The 15860-nt window shown below is 53.2% G+C and overlaps 1 protein-coding gene across 1 annotated transcript in view; it reads left to right on the top strand.

Moving 5' to 3' along the window:
* SLC9A1 (solute carrier family 9 member A1) overlaps positions 1-15860 on the top strand; it is a 60710-nt gene that overhangs the window by 39774 nt on the left and 5076 nt on the right. The window contains exons 4-6 of the mRNA XM_031664219.1: positions 7219-7679; positions 12335-12585; positions 13951-14186. Coding sequence (XP_031520079.1) covers positions 7219-7679; positions 12335-12585; positions 13951-14186 — 948 coding nt within the window. The remainder of the gene's footprint in view (positions 1-7218; positions 7680-12334; positions 12586-13950; positions 14187-15860) is intronic.

The raw sequence follows: 15860 nt of genomic DNA, 5'->3' as shown, positions 1-15860 counted from the left end.
CCCACCTCGGCCTCCCAAAGTGCTGGGATTACAGGTGTGAGCCTCCGAGCCTGGCTGGGAGTTCTAATTAAATTATCTCAAAGTTGCTTTTAATCATCATCATCCTAGTTACAGAGAGGAAATGAGACTCAAAGACACATGTACCAGGTATTGTGCTGAGTCTTTTATGTACGTCATATCATTTAATCTTCACAAGAGCCCTCTTGTTTGGATATTGACAAAAGCTTGGTGAAGTCAGCCTGCCTTCCTATTTATTGTCTTCTTTACTTGTTTTTCTTTCATTCATTACCCACATATCCATTTACTATGTGCAAGGTACTATACTAGACTTTTTAAAGGATACAAACGCTTCTCTTCTGGCAAACTTCTATTGATCCTTCAAAGCCCAATTCAAATGGTCCCCGCTCTGGGAACACCACTTAGTCTTGAAACTCCAGACCCATCCCCACCTCCTTCTTTCCCATACTTCACATCTAACAAGTGAAGTTTACTTCATTTTTCTTTCCTTTTTACATTAGAGATAAGGGCTCACTCTGTCTCCCAGGCTGAAGAGTAGTGGCACTGTCATAGCTCACTGTAGCTCCAAACTCATGGACTTAAGCAATCCTCCTGCCTCATACACCACCACATCCAGCTAATTATTATTATTAATTTTTTTTTTTTGTAGAGATGGGGTCTCACTATATTGCCCAGACTGGTCTCAAATTCCTAGCCTCAAGCAGTCTTCTCCCCTCGGTCTCCCAAAGTGCTGAGGTCAGTTTTGTTTCAGTTCACAAATAGTTGATGCCTACTCTGTGCTGGAAGCTGGAGACCCACGTGAATCTAGACAGTTACTACCCTCAAGGAGCTTATAGCCCAGTGATGGACACAGACACACCAACAGGTCACAGTAATGCAGAGTGAATTGTATTATACTTGGGTTTTAAAGAAAGTTACAATAGTAATAGGAGGCACCACACTGGCTAACATTGAGTACCATTATTGCTTGGTGCTCTTTATCCTTATCTCCTCTTGTACTCCAGAAACCCTCTGAAATAGGCTTTTACACAGATGGAGAAACTTTGAGGGGAGGGATGTAACTTGTCTAAAGCCCCCCAGCAAGTTGTGGCTGGGCTCTGATTAGAACTCAGTTTTCTGACAGTGGGAACATAGGGCGGGGTGGCCAGTGCCATGTGTCTTTGTCTCCTCTGCAGGTCTGGCTGTGAACCTGCTGAGGCAGTGGCTGAGTCTGTCCTAATGTGGCTTTTCTTTCTCCCTGGTCCTCATAGCTGACATTGATGGTAGGAAGAATTAGCCTTGAGAATCAGACTCAAAAAGAGTCAGAGCCCTCCTGGACCCATGGGTCCTCCAGCCCCAGTGGACACCAGGGCTGAGTGCAGGTCAGCCAGGCAGGGGCTGAACAGTCTGAATAGTTATCACTTCTTGCTCTACAAGTTTGGTAGAAAAGACTGACCCATCCTGGCTGAGTTAACTCAAGAGAGCTTCCTGGAGGGGGCAGCCTTAGAAGATAGGAAGGATTTCATGAAGTCTTTACTAGGCCACTAGACTAGAAGGGGAGCAGTGGGATACTTCCTGGAGAGGAGCTCATGGAAAGAAATACCTACCTCTGACCCTTTGGGAACTGCTTTGGGCCTCTTTAGTCCTAGGCTCACACACCCCTCAGAAACAAAGTGAGAATAAAGCCAGGGATAAAACGGTGAGTGGCCAGAACACAGACTCTGGAGCCAGACTACCTGGATTTGAATCCCAGTTACCAGCTATGTGACTTTGATCAAGTTGCTTAACCTTTCTGTGCTTCAGTTTCCTCATCTGTAAAATAGGGGGATGGTAATTGTGACTTCCCAGAACTGTGGTGAAGAGCAAATGGGTTAAGAAGCATCAGAGTGTGCTGCTGTAAACTGTAGAGTGCTGGGCTTTCATTGGGAAGTATTAGCTTTCATTGCTGCAGTTGAGACTGGTTGCTGGGGCAGTTGAAGAGGGAGTTAAAGAAATGGAATCGTTGTGCAACTAGGAATCCCTTGGGACCTGGCCGAGTTGCAGCCCCAGAGCAGTCCTCAGGCCTGGAAGTAGGGCGACAGAGCCCTCAGTGTGTCCCTGGGTCCCTGGTGACCTGGCACTATGGGCCAAAGAGACCCCTCTTCCCAGCACTCTCCTCTGACTTCCCAGGCCAGAGGAGGGTTGTGGGAAGGGGGATCAGGCATGTCTGGTCACCCTGGCAACCCAGGGTGATGTGGGACAGCCTTGCCTGCTCCACTGAGCCAGTCTCAGCAGATGGGGACCGTCCGAGGAGATATAAATAAAACATTCTTGTGGTGCAGAGCAGCCGCAGGGGGCTGGGAACCCCCATCAATTGGAGGTTTGGTGAGGTGTCTGCTCAGCAAGAGTATGTGTGTGTGTGTGTGTGTGTGTGTGTGTGTGTATGTATGTGTGTGTGTTCGTTCCAGCTACCACCTACACTAGATAGAATGAAAAACACTTCTCCCATCCCCCAGCCTCTTGTAAAAGGAGAGCCAACTCTGAACTGTGTCAGAGGGTTTGGCCTGTGGCTGCGCTTGGAGATGCCAAATTCCACACTTTCGTGCCTCCTTGTTCTGGGAGGACTGGACATCCTCGAAGGAGGCTGTGTGGCTTGTGCACACCACAGGGCTTGGAGTGTCACGGACTACTGGGGTAGAACTGGACACGTGATCAATGACAGGTCACTGGCTGTCTCTGTCTCCATTTCCCTGACTGTATAATGGAGAATTTAGATGCTCTCCAAGATCCATTCCAGCTCTCACGTCTCTGGTTCTTACTCTGTCTCTTCCCACCCCTGATTTCACCCTGGTGACATCACTGCTGCTGCATGTTTGGGCCCTGAAAGTTTTGCCTCATCTCTTGGCATCCTGGGATCTTGCCTCCATGCGGGCTTTTGTCAGGGTTCCAGGGGCCCCAGCCATCCTTCTGTGCCCCTTTCACCACAACAGGAGTCAGCAAGCGCCTTACACTTTGTGGGGACTCTGCAGGGATGCAGAGTGAGTGCAGTTGGTGGAGTCAGGACGTTGGGAGAGGGACAAGCCAGCACAGGTCCAGGGGCTGCTTCCCACTTGCCTGAGCCATTGCTCCTGAAGGAACCTCCTTCTGATGACAGAATCCCTTCCTCCCCCAGCCCTGGAAGTGCTTTCCAGTAATGTGCCTCCTACCCGTGGGCAGGGAGCCAAGAGTGGATCTCAGACCTTTCTCATCAGCCTGGCCCAGCCCGGCCCGGCCCTCCCCTCGGGTCCAGAGAGCCCATCAGGGCCTAGAGCCCCTTCAGCTCACTGAGTGCCAGAGCCAAAACAGGAAAGCCGGGGAAACCAGCTCCGGGAACATGGCTCCAGCCCCAAGTACTCTGGAGCTGGCTGAAGGAGAAAGAGGTCGCTGTGCTGTAGTCAGGAGGCACAGGACCCAGTCGTGGTTGGCCTGGCTCAGTGCATCCAGCCTCCTCTCAGAGCTTGCTTTTCTTGTGTCCAATAGGAATGCCAGCTGTCTGTTCACCTGGTCATAGAAGCTCCAAGGGCTGGAATAGCGTGGCCCTCCCCATTAGCTGCTCACGGAGGTTCAGAGTCTGAGTCACCTCAATGTCTTCAGTGTCCAATATGGCCTGGCTCAGAGAAAATACCGAGCTTTGAGTAAGGAATTAATTAGCGTCCTCTGCTACAGGTTTGAGACACCTAAGCTAGAATAGAGGTCCTTCCTTAGACACTGGCGAAGCGGCATAACCTTGCCGACCTCAGCTTTGTCTTCTGCAAAATGGAGGCAATACCTATCCCAAGGACTGTGGTGAGAACTGAATGAGATGGTGTGTGCCAGGCTCCCAGCACAGTTCTGGCTCATGGGACACCCTCAGAGCTGAGGAGCCTTCTTTATGTTGCTACTCTTGGCTTGTTTCACATGCCTGCCCCCTCCCCCAGCAGGAGCTGTGGCCAACTCTTCTCTGGGTCTCCCAGGCACTGTCTGGCGATTTATGGGGCCAGGAAAGCTCTGTGGATTGGGCTGATGGCACCGAGTGGGGGTAGGAGGCATTTTTAGAGCCTGATCTCTTAGGTGGAGGTGGAAGCCATCATCTGCCTGCCCTGGATTCTCTTTAGACTCTGCCTTCCCCTAAGGCAGCTCTTGGTACTCACGCCAGGTCAGGGGCAGGGAGGCTGTGGAGGGGGCCAGCATGCAGCTGGCTGGAGCTGGACTTCTGGCCTTGGGAAGGTGCTTTCTGGCCCCTGCCTTGAAGGAGCTCTGCTCCCCTAAATCTTCATCCTGCTTATCTCCCCTGTGCTGTACCTGTCTCCCCTCCAGGACACTGCAGGTCTTTGGGGTGTGGTGCCATTGTCTTACCTCAGCTGCTTCTGCCTGGGTTGTCTGACTGATCTCAGTGGGTGCCAGGAAGAAAGACAGGAACCTGGGAGATGACTGCAGATTGAAGGCTATGAGAGAGGGAGGCACCAGAAGATTCCTGCCCTAACCTGGGCAGACAAGTGGTGGTCAGGGAATACTTCCTGGAGGAGGAGGCAGGCAGAGGATATGATGTCAGCCACATACAGTGGGGGTAGGGGTAGAGGAATGATTTCTAGAGAGGAACTAGACTAGGCGAAGGTTGGCAGGCAAAAGAGGATGTGGCTCATATGGGGCAATTGCAAGGAATTTGGCAAGGCTGAAACCTAAGAGTTGACAGTGGGGAGAATGGGACATGAGGCAAGACCAGATGACAGAGGCTGTGCTGAAAACATGGGCTTTATCCTCTACAGCAAGAGAGACTTGGGCCCAACATGACTAGCCCTTCCCAGTGGACCAGCCAGCTACACACTGGATGTTGACTGGTGGACAGTACAAAGACTGGGGTACTTTTCAGCAAAAGAGGTGATTTTGGAATTATTTTCGCTTTTATTGATGTGGAAAGTAGATGAACAAAAAGTGACTTTTGGTCATGTCTATTTTGAAATCAGGAGAATGCACATGGTGCCTTCGAGGTCCTCTTGGCCTAGGATGGCGATGTCTTTTTTTCCCAATGTGTTTTGAGTGTCCCAGGGTGCTTGGCATTGTGCCAGGATTCTGGGCCTGGATAGTGTTCAGTGTGTGAACTTTTTTTTTTCTTTTCTTTTTTTTTTTTTGAGATGGAATCTTGCTCTGTTGCCCAGGCTGGAGTGCAATGGTGCAATCTCAACTCACTGTAACTTCCACCTCCCAGGTTCAAGCAATTCTCCTGTCTCAGCCTCCCAAGTAGCTGGGACTACAGGTGCCCGCCACCATGCCTGGCCAATTTTTATATTTTTAGTAGAGACAGTGTTTCACCATATTGGTCAGACTCGTCTTGAACTCTTGACCTCAGGTGATCCACCCACCTTGGCCTCCCAAAGTGCTGGAATTACAGGCGTGAGCCACTGTGCCCAGCCAGCAGTGTGAACTTTGACTTGTCACTGTACTAGCACTGCCCAGATTCCTACCTGAGAGTAGGAAGGGCTTTGGGCATGGAGAGGGAAGTTCCTCCTCTGTCCCAAGGATCTCAAGAGTAAGTAAGTAATGAGAGCAGAGGCCTGGCCAGGCATGCAGGTTATCGGAAATCTTGGGTGATGTCCCAGCCCTGTGTATTTTCAAGTCAGCCAGTATTTGTTGAGCACCTCTAGTGTCTTAGCCCTGGGTGTATAATGATAAGCAGTTACGGGATCTGCCTGCACAGAGCTTGCAAGATAGGGAAGGAGAGGAGAAAGAGCCTTGCTTTTGTTTGTTTGTTTGTTTGTTTATTTTTTTGAGGCTGGGCTCAAGTGATCCTCCTGCCTCAGCCCTCCTGACTAGTTGGGACTACAGGCGCACACCATGCCCAGCTTTTTTTTTTTTTTTTAAGTGGAGATGAGGTCTCCTATGTTGTACAAGCTGGTGTCAAATTATTGACCTCAAGTGATCCTCCCACCCCAGCCTCCTAAAGTGCTGGAATTACAGACATGAGCCACCGTGCCAGGCCAGAGAGAACTTTCCTCTTGAGCAAAGGGTCATGACTATGACTATGACTCTTGACTCTGCCACCCCTAGGAGCATGGTACCCAACATACAACTAGATGCTCAGGTTTTTCCACCTACTTTCCCACCCCAAAACAAAACAAACAATAGAAACCATTCACAGGAGCTCAGGGTTCTCTGGTCATACCTGGTATTGAGAGAGGCCCCTCTCATGGGGATTTTTGCAACTTCTCAGCTCTGGGTTTGGAGCCTCAAGGTGGAATACAGCAGAGCGGCCTGCTGCTGGCCAGGACGCGGCCTGGGGAGATGGCTGGTGGGTCTCAGGCAGAAGGGTGTGTGAGGAGGCCTTGAGGGAAGGGAAGGATAGGCGAGCTTGAATTACAGAACTGTGCAGTTTGATGGGAACTGGGGCATTAGACCTGGGTTCTATCTGGTTCTGCTCCCCATTTCCTGTGTGACTTTGGGCAAGTCCCTTCCCTTTTCTGAGCCTTAGTTGCCCCATCTTTAAAGTGGGTGGCATTGAGCTAGAAGTGGGATAGCAAATAGATTTTATCTCACCTGCCAAACCTGGTTGCCATTGGCGTCCTTGAGCCATGTCTCAGGCAGCTGCCTGGACTCAGCTGGAAAGCCTACTCTTTTGCAGGTTTGCAGACCCCAGGCCTTATTATCCCCAAGTTCCTTCCCACGCTGGTATTCTTAGATTCTTCTGTGCTTTCTTCTGTCTCCTATGCCACTCCCCACCAGCTGGTTGTCTGCCTTCTGCTTAAACAGCTCCGTGATAGGGAACTGCCATCTTCCCTCAGACAGAATTGTTAGATTGTTATTCCTCAGGTTGAGCTCAGATCTGCCTCCCTGAACTTGTGCCTGGAATAATGCCTTGGGTTCAGGCGTAGGTGATGCCCGTAGATACTTGGCACGTCAGTAATCAATTTATAATTTCTGCCTTCTGGAGGCATATAGAACTGCTACTTGATAACATTTTATGACAGCGACAGAGATAGCATGTATGTATCCTTTGAAAAAAGTGCTTTAAAAACACTGTCACTTGGTTTATGATGGCAAACCTGTGAAGCTAGCATTGTCCCTTCCAGGCGAGGAAGCAGCGGCTCAGAGAGTTAACAGAGCAGCCCTCTGAGACCCAGCCTGTGCACCTCTGGCCAGCTGCGCTCCTCATCCCCGGCCCGTCCCCAGCCTTCTGTTCTCCCGGCTCCTCCGAAAGCCCATGGCCTCCCGTTCTCTCGCCCTCCGCAGGTTTCCATGTGATCCCCACTATCTCAAGCATCGTCCCGGAGAGCTGCCTGCTGATCGTGGTGGGGCTGCTGGTGGGGGGCCTGATCAAGGGTGTAGGCGAGACACCCCCCTTCCTGCAGTCCGACGTCTTCTTCCTCTTCCTGCTGCCGCCCATCATCCTGGACGCCGGCTACTTCCTGCCGCTGCGGCAGTTCACAGAAAACCTGGGCACCATCCTGATCTTTGCCGTGGTGGGCACACTGTGGAACGCCTTCTTCCTGGGCGGCCTCATGTACGCCGTGTGCCTGGTGGGCGGTGAGCAGATCAACAACATCGGCCTCCTGGACAACCTGCTCTTCGGCAGCATCATCTCGGCCGTGGACCCCGTGGCGGTTCTGGCTGTCTTTGAGGAAATTCACATCAATGAGCTGCTGCACATCCTTGTCTTTGGGGAGTCCTTGCTCAATGACGCCGTCACTGTGGTGAGGAGGCCAGGGGCCATGCCCATGTCCAAACGGTACAAACCCGAATCCAGGCCCAGCAGTGAATCCCTCATCCGCTCGTTAATAACAGTAATAAAAACAGCTGGGGCCGGGCACGGTGGCTCATGCCTGTAATCCCAGCACTTCAGGAGGCCGAGGTGGGTGGATCATGAGGTCAGGAGATTGAGACCATCCTGGCTACCACGGTGAAACCCTGTCTCGGCCGGGCGCGGTGGCTCAAGCCTATAATCCCAGCACTTTGGGAGGCCGAGGCAGGCGGATCAGAGGTCAGGAGATCAGGGGACCATCCTGGCTATACGGTGGAAACCCTGCCTCAACTAAGAAATACAAAAACTAGCGAGGCAGAGTGGCGAGCCTGTAGTCCCAGCTACTTTCTGGGAGGCTGAGGCGGGAGAATGCGTGAACCGAATGGGAGCTGCCGTGGGCGGAATCAGGCCTTTCTGCACACTCTGGCTGGGCTGCAGTGAGACTCCGTCTGAAAAAAAGAAACCCTGTCTCTACTAAAAATACAAAAAAATTAGCAGCTGGAAGCGTGGCTGACTGAGCCCTCATGATCTCAGCTACTCAGGCTGAGGAAGGAGAATGGTGAACCCAGGAGTGGGCTTGCAGTGGACTGAGATCTGGCCACTGCACTCCAGCCTGGGCAGCAAACCAGAGACTCTTTATGAAAAAAAAAAAAAAAAAACACAAGCTAAAGGGCCCATTTCCCTTTACAGGTTGCTTGGGCACCATGCCAGACGTTTTGGCATGGGTTGTCTATTTAGGTCTCATAGCTGCCTTAGGGAGGTGCCCATTGTTCTCATTTTCCAGGGGAGGACACAGTCCCAAAGAAGTTAAATAACCTGCTGGAGTATGAACCAGTTAGTGATTGAACCAGGTCTGTCTGACTCCAGGGCCTAAACTCTTGGTTTTGCTAGGTTATATGCTCTCTCCTTGACTTGACTTGCTTTTTGTTTTTTAAGAGACAGGGTTTTGCCCTGTCTCCTAGGCTGGTGAAATGGTATGGTCATAACTCACTGCAGCCTCAAATACCTGGGCCTGAGATCCTCCTGCCTCAGCCTTCCAAGTGGCTAGGACTACAGGCATGCAGCACCACACCTGGCTAATTTTTTAAATTTTTTGTAGAGATGGGGTTTGACCATGTTACCCAGGCTGGTCTTGAACTCTTGGCCTCAAACAATCCTGCCTCAGCCTCCCAAAGTGCTGAGATTACAGACCTGAACCAACAAGCCTGGCCCGTCACTTGCATTTTGATGTGATCTTGGGCAAATTACTTTTACTCTCTGTGCCTCAGTTCCCTCTTCACAGACTATGTCATCTGTGAGGGGTCTTTCAGCTCTCATGTTGGCTGTATCTTAAGTTAGAATTCGGTTTGTGCACAGTTTTTGGGCAGAGATTATGGAAAGGGACCTTGTCTCCAAAACATCTAGAAGGTGATAAGTAAAATAAGTTGGCCACTTGCTTGCTGTGCGACCTTAAGCAAATGCTATACCTCTGTGGCCCTCACCTTTTTTTTTTTTTTCTGAGATGGAATCTTGCTCTGTCTCCCAGACAGGAGTGCAGTGTTGCAATCTCAGCTCACTGCAACCTCCGCCTCCCAGGTTCAAGCAGTTCTCCTTCCTCAGCCTCCCAAGTAGCTGGGATTACAGGCGTGTGTCACCATGCCCAGCTAATTTTTGTGTTTTTAGTAGAGACCGGGTTTCGCCATGTTGGCCAGGCTGATCTCGAACTCCTGACCTCAGGTGATCCACCCACCTCAGCCTCCCAAAGTGCTGGGATTACAGGCGTGAGCCACCGCGCCCAGCCGGCCTCACCTTTGATAGCTGCAAAGTGGCAGACGATTAGTGCTTTCGTTCAGGATCTGCACGTGGTGGCGCCATATACACCTGCACATGCCCTTCCTCCCAGCTGGTTTCCTTGGGAAACAGATGTGTGCATGTGCCTATTCAAACATTGTGTTGTGAGAACACTTCCACCCCCTCCTGAGCTGTCCCCCTCAGAGCAGCTGCACTCACAGGAAAGCTCAAGGGCACATGTGCATGTCCAGGCCATGACTCCCTCCTCTGCAGCCCCAGCCCTCAGGAAGCAGCACCTCAGAGTAGAGACAGACTGTGGTGTTCGGCTGCTGGCAGCCTCAGCTTCCTGTTCCTACCTGGCCTCCTCATGAGGCTGGGTAGAGCAGCAGCCTGGCCTGAGCAGGCAGGCCTCCGTCCTGGCTTCCTCTAGCACAGGCTGTTGCCCAGGGTTACCATATGAGCCTCAGTTTCCCCATCTGTGACATAGGGATTGCAGTACTCAGCCTGTCATCCTCCCAGGCTTCTTACAGGGTTACTTACGTTAGTGAATCATACTCACTGATGTCTGTGAAGCCAGTGGGTGTCAAAGATAAAGCCCTCTCCAGTGGGATCTGGGTGTTGGGGTTCAGGTGAGCACTGCTGTGGAGCTTGGGGCATGGTTGCATCAAGCAGGTAACAGACCCAGCCACTTGTGGACCCACGGTCGTGTCTCCCAAAGGCAGTGGCAGCGGTGGTAGTGATTGCTGGTGTTCACTGGGTGCTTCCTGTCTGAATGTGTATTGCCTCATTTTTATTTATTTGTTTAGAGACAGAGTCTCCTTCTGTCACACAGACAGTGTCACCCAGGAGTGCAATGGCACAATCATAGCTCACTGCAGCCTCAAACTCCTCAAATGATCCTCCCCTCTTAGCCTCCCGAGTAGCTGGGACTGCAGGTGCTGGCCATCACACCCAGCTAATGTATTTATTTGTTTATTTTGTAGATATGGGGTCTCATTATATTGCCTGGGCTGGTCTCAATCTCCCGAGCACAAGCCATGCTCCCTCCTTGGCCTCCCAGAGTGCTGAGATTACAGGCGTGAGCCTTGGTGCCTGGCCTGTGTTGCCTCATTTAATCTGTACAGTAACTCCATGAGGTTGACACAGTTATATCCCAGTTTTTTGAGATGAGGAAACTGAGGGACAGAGAGGTTACATTAGCCTGATATATGATACAGCTGAGGTTCAAATCCGTAGTCTGAGTCCAAAGCCCAAGTGCTTACCACTGTGTTACTCTGCTTCTCTGTAGTTCCAGGGATAATAGCACCAGGCCGGAAAGGAGGACTTTCCCCTCTGTGCCCACTCCATGGGCCCATGTGGTAGACCATGAGGACCCATGAATCCCCTCAGGCCAGGAATGAGTTTAGGTAGCCCACGGCTGAGCATGCCCCTGCTAAGAGGCTGTCTGCTGCTGGAGCCCTGCCCTATCCCCCAGACGGCTGGGGCCAGGCAGCACCAGGTCTGGCCAGTGCTCTGCATCTCCCCTTCCTGCCTGGCCCAAGTCAGGTCTTTCTGGAGCTCTGAGCACGGGTGTGAGTGCCCCATTTCCCAGAGAGTAAAGCCGGAGGCCGACCCTGAGCTGCCTGGTCTCAGGTCTGTGCCCTAGACAGGTCACTCCTCACAGTCCATTCCTCCTGCTCCAGGTCCTGGGGGCTTTGGAGGGTTCCCTGTCATGGATCCTCAAGTCCTCCCCTCCCTTCCCCCAGGCCTGGAAAGTCCCTGCTGCTTCCTGACAGAGCTGTCTAGGACAGCCTTGAGCCAGGCAGCTCAGGGACCCAGCAATAGGCGGGGCAGACCCTCAAAGCCGAGCCTGCTAAGGAGGCCTCAGCCATGGCTGTCAGGGAACAAGTTCTGGGCCCAGTTCTACTCCTGGGCTGGGGGCCCCCGGCATGTTGTTTTACCACTGTGAGCCTCAGTTTAGCAAAGGAGCATCCTTGACCCACCTGCCTCACATGGTGGTTGAGTGTCGACTTGGATAAAGACCATCAAAGGGCTTTACAGCATATGAAGTGCCACTTAAACGTCTGATGGTAGGTTGCAGTGACCATCTGTTTCCCAGTCCAGGAGACAGGGGCACCTTAGCGAGCCTCTAATTCCATAGCATCTGAACTTGGCTGTTCATTGCAATCCCTGGGGGGCTTGTTACATAGAGATTTCTTGGCCCTATCCCAGAGAGTCCAAGTCCAGTATGGCCTGAACATATGTATTTTCAGAAAGCTCCAGAGGTTAAGAAATCACCTTCTAGTTCGTTGTGTGAATGTCCCTTTTTTGTGCTGAAGGAGGGACTGAAACCCAGTGATGGGTATGACATACCCAAGGTCAGGCAGTGAGAGGCAGACTTGATAGCACCAGGTGTGGCTAACACTGCATCAGGTAAGGCTCCGAGCACTTGATTCGCTGATTTAGTCCTCACAGCAGTCCTAAAAGTTGGCATTATTATCCTCATTTTATAGACGGAGAAAACTGAAACACAGGAAGATGAATTTGCTTCCTTTACACAGCTCAGGAGAGACAGAGCCAGGATTCCAGTCCAGGCAGTTTGGCTTCAGGGTCTTCACAGAGCTCCCCAGGGTCCACCCTTCACCAGTGTGGCACGTGGCTGGCCCAGAGCAAGCCAAGCCCCGCAGCCCCAGGCTGAGGTTTTGAGCACCTCCTTGGCACTAGAGTTTCTCTGCTACCGTGTGGCCTCTTCTTGTGGCCATGGTTAACGGAGGGGACAGGATCGCCCTGGGTGGACCCCAGGGAGCCGTGGGGCCAGGGCCCTCTCCTCTCACCCACCAGCCTACACACCCTCCCCAGGTCCTGTATCACCTCTTTGAGGAGTTTGCCAACTATGAGCACGTGGGCATCGTGGACATCTTCCTCGGCTTCCTGAGCTTCTTCGTGGTGGCCCTGGGCGGGGTGTTTGTAGGCGTGGTCTACGGGGTCATCGCAGCCTTCACCTCCCGATTTACCTCGCACATCCGGGTCATCGAGCCGCTCTTCGTCTTCCTCTACAGCTACATGGCCTACTTGTCGGCCGAGCTCTTCCACCTGTCAGGCATCATGGCGTGAGTCTGCGTGCAGCAGGCAGTGGGCTTGGCAGGGTGGGGACGGGGGCTGCCAGCTTGGATTCCCCAGGCTTGTAGGGTCACGGAGCTCCCAGGGCCCAGCCTTGAGCTCCAGGCATGAGACATGAGCTCCAGGCTGCAGGCGTGCTTGGTAGCCATTTAAATGGCCGAGGGCATCAGTGGCTTCCTAGAAGAGGGGCACTTCTGCTAGGCACCCTGGGGTCCAGGAATCTGGAGAGAGCATTTCAGGCTATGAGCAGATGAGGCAAGAGTGACCTGCATGAGGGCAAGCCCAGAGTAGATGAGAGCAGAGCGTTGGAAGCCACCAAGCTTCAAGCTGAGGAAAGCCACAGCCCTGCTACTTCATTTTTCTCAAAGGGAGTCCCCTTAGCAGCCCCAGTAGGAGGCTCACCAGGCCTGAGTCCTGGCGGTGCTGAGGCCCCCGCCAGGTCTGGAAATGGGGAGAATGGGGTGTGGAGAGGCAGTGAGGGGCGAACGTGTTCCAGTGCCGAGGCAAGGCAGAACTGGGGTTCCGGACCCCTGGCTTGCAGGAGCAGAGCCTGGGTGTGAGCACTGGGCTGGGAGGACCCCGAGCTCCAAGCAGCTGCTTGGAACAAAGCTCCCTGTGGAGACCCCCGTGCAGTGGCAGATGCCACCCTTGAGAGGAAGAAACCCAGGAGACCATGGGCCTGTGTCATTGACTCCTGTTGGGTCAAGTGGCAGCGTGGCCTTGGGGCAAAGGTGCAGGCTTTGGAGTTGGACACAGTGTGGTTTGTGTGTCTTGCCTTTGCTACCTGCAGGCAGCGTGACGGGACAGGTGACTATTTCTCTTAGAATCAGATTTCTCTCTTTTTTTTTTCTTTTTGAGACGGGATCTCACTCTGTCACCCAGACTGGAGTGCAGTGGCACAATCTCAGCTCACTGCAGCCTCCACCTTCTGGGTTCAAGAGATTCTCCCACCTCAGCCTCTCAATTACGTGGGATTACAGGTGCCCACCACCGCGCCCAGCTAATTTTTGTATTTTTAGAAGAGACTGGGTTTCACCACGTTGGCCAGGCTGGTCTCAAATTCCTGGCCTCAAGTGAGCTGCCTGTCTCCGTCTCCCAAAGTGCTGGGATTACAGGCGTGAGCCACCGTGCCCAGCCAAGATCACTCATTTTAAAAATGGAGGAATAGACCCGTGTCTGTAGGGTTGATGTGAGGATGAGTGGCAACAGGGTGTAAAGCACACAGCGGGCCCCTGGCCCATAGAGGAGCTCGGAACACAGGCACCTTGGTCATGGCCCCATTGCCCCTGGCAGCGGAGGGGCTCGGGCAGGTGCAGCTCGACGTGGAGCCCTGACCCCGCTCTTTCCTGCCCCAGGCTTATAGCCTCGGGAGTGGTGATGCGCCCCTATGTGGAGGCCAACATCTCCCACAAGTCCCACACCACCATCAAATACTTCCTGAAGATGTGGAGCAGCGTCAGCGAGACCCTCATCTTCATCTTCCTTGGCGTCTCCACGGTGGCTGGCTCCCACCACTGGAACTGGACCTTCGTCATCAGCACCCTCCTCTTCTGCCTCATCGCCCGCGTGCTGGGTGAGGGCCAGGGCTGGGGTGGGGGGTGGGGGGTGGGGGGTGTGGTATGTGTGGGAGGTGGTGGGCTGTGGTGCTGTGTGTGTGTGGTGTGTCGTGCACTATGTGGAAGGGCCAGGCTATGTGGTGTGTGCATGTGGTGCAGTGTGGATTGTGTGGAGAGAGGCTGGGTATAATGGGTGATATTAATGCGATATGTGTGTAATTGCGTGTAGTGCATTGTTGGGGGCTGGATGTGTGTGTGGTGTGTATGTAGTGTTATGTGGAGGGGTTGGGTGTGTGTGTAGTATGTTGTGTGAAGGGGCTTTGTATATGTGTGTGTGCTGTGTGGAGGGGTTGGGCTATGGTGCAGTGTGTGTGTATAGTGTGTTGTGTGGAAGAGCTTTGTGTGTGTGTTGTGTGTGTGTGTAGGGCTGGGTGTGTGTGTAGGGTTGTGTGTGTGTGTGTGTAGGGGCTGGGTGTATGTAGGGGTTGTGTGTGTGTTTGTGTGGAGGTACTGGGTGTGTATAGTGTGTTGTGTGGAGGGGCTTTGAGTGTGTGTGTGTGTGGGGGCTGGGGGTGTGTGTGTGAGGGTGTGTATATATAGTCACGTTGTGTGGAGGGGCTGTGTGTGTGTGGAGGGGCTGGGGTGTATTTGGAGGGCTGGCAATGTGTGTATGTCTGGAGGGGCTGGGTGTGTGTGTGTGGGAGGGGCTGGGTGTGTGTGTGTGGGAGGGGCTGGGTGTGTGTAGGAGCTGGGAGTGTGTGGAGGGGCTGGGTGTGTGTGGAGGAGCTGGGAGTGTGTGTGTAGGGGTTGGATGTGTGTGTGTGTAGGGGTTAGGGGTGTGTGTGGTGTGTGTGGATGGGGCTGGATGTGTGTAAATGTAAGGAGCTGGATGTGAAGCAAGGAGCTGGATGTGTGTGAAGGAGATTGGGAGGAGTGCAATGTAGGTGTGTGTGTGTAAAGGCTGAGGCAGTGTGTGTGGAGGGGCTGGGTGTGTATGTATGTGGAGGGGCTGTGTGTGTGTTGGGGAGGTGCTTTGTGTCGGGAGGAGCTGGGTGTGTCTGTGGAGGGGCTGAGGTGTGTGTCGGGAGGGGCTGGGTGTGTGTGGAGGGGCTGGGTGTGTCTATGTGTGGAGGGGCTACGGGTGTGTGTGTGTGGAGGGGCTGGTGTGTCTGTGTGTGTGTGTGTAGGGGCTGGGGGTGTGTGTGTGTGGAGGGGCTGGGTGTGTGTGGAGGGGCTGGGTGTGTGTGTGTGGAGGGCTGGGTGTGTGTGTATGTGGAGGGCTGTGTGTGTGTTGGGGAGGTGCTTTGTGTCGGGAGGAGCTGGTGTGTCTGTGGAGGGGCTGAGGTGTGTGTCGGGGAGGGGCTGGGTGTGTGTGTGGAGGGCTGGGTGTGTGTGTGGAGGGCTGGGTGTGGTATGTGTGTGGAGGGGCTGGTGTGTCGTGTGTGTGGGGGTTAGGGGTGTGTGTGTGTGGAGGGCTGGGTGTGTGTGTGGAGGGGCTGGGTGTGTATGTATGTGGAGGGGCTGTGTGTGTGTTTGGGGAGGTGCTTTGTGTCGGGAGGTGTGTATGTGGAGAGGGACTGGGGGTGTGTCTGGGGGCTGGGTGTGTGTGTGGAAATGGGGTGTGTGTGTTGAGGGGGGGCTGTGTGTGTGGGGGCTGGGTGTGTGTGTGTGGGGGCTGGAGCAATGCAGCAAAAAAAAAAAAAAAGGCA

The sequence above is a fragment of the Papio anubis genome, chromosome 1 (assembly GCF_008728515.1).
Source record: "Papio anubis isolate 15944 chromosome 1, Panubis1.0, whole genome shotgun sequence".
NCBI classification, from domain to species: Eukaryota; Metazoa; Chordata; class Mammalia; order Primates; family Cercopithecidae; genus Papio; species Papio anubis.
This window is presented reverse-complemented; position numbering and strand designations above follow the sequence as displayed.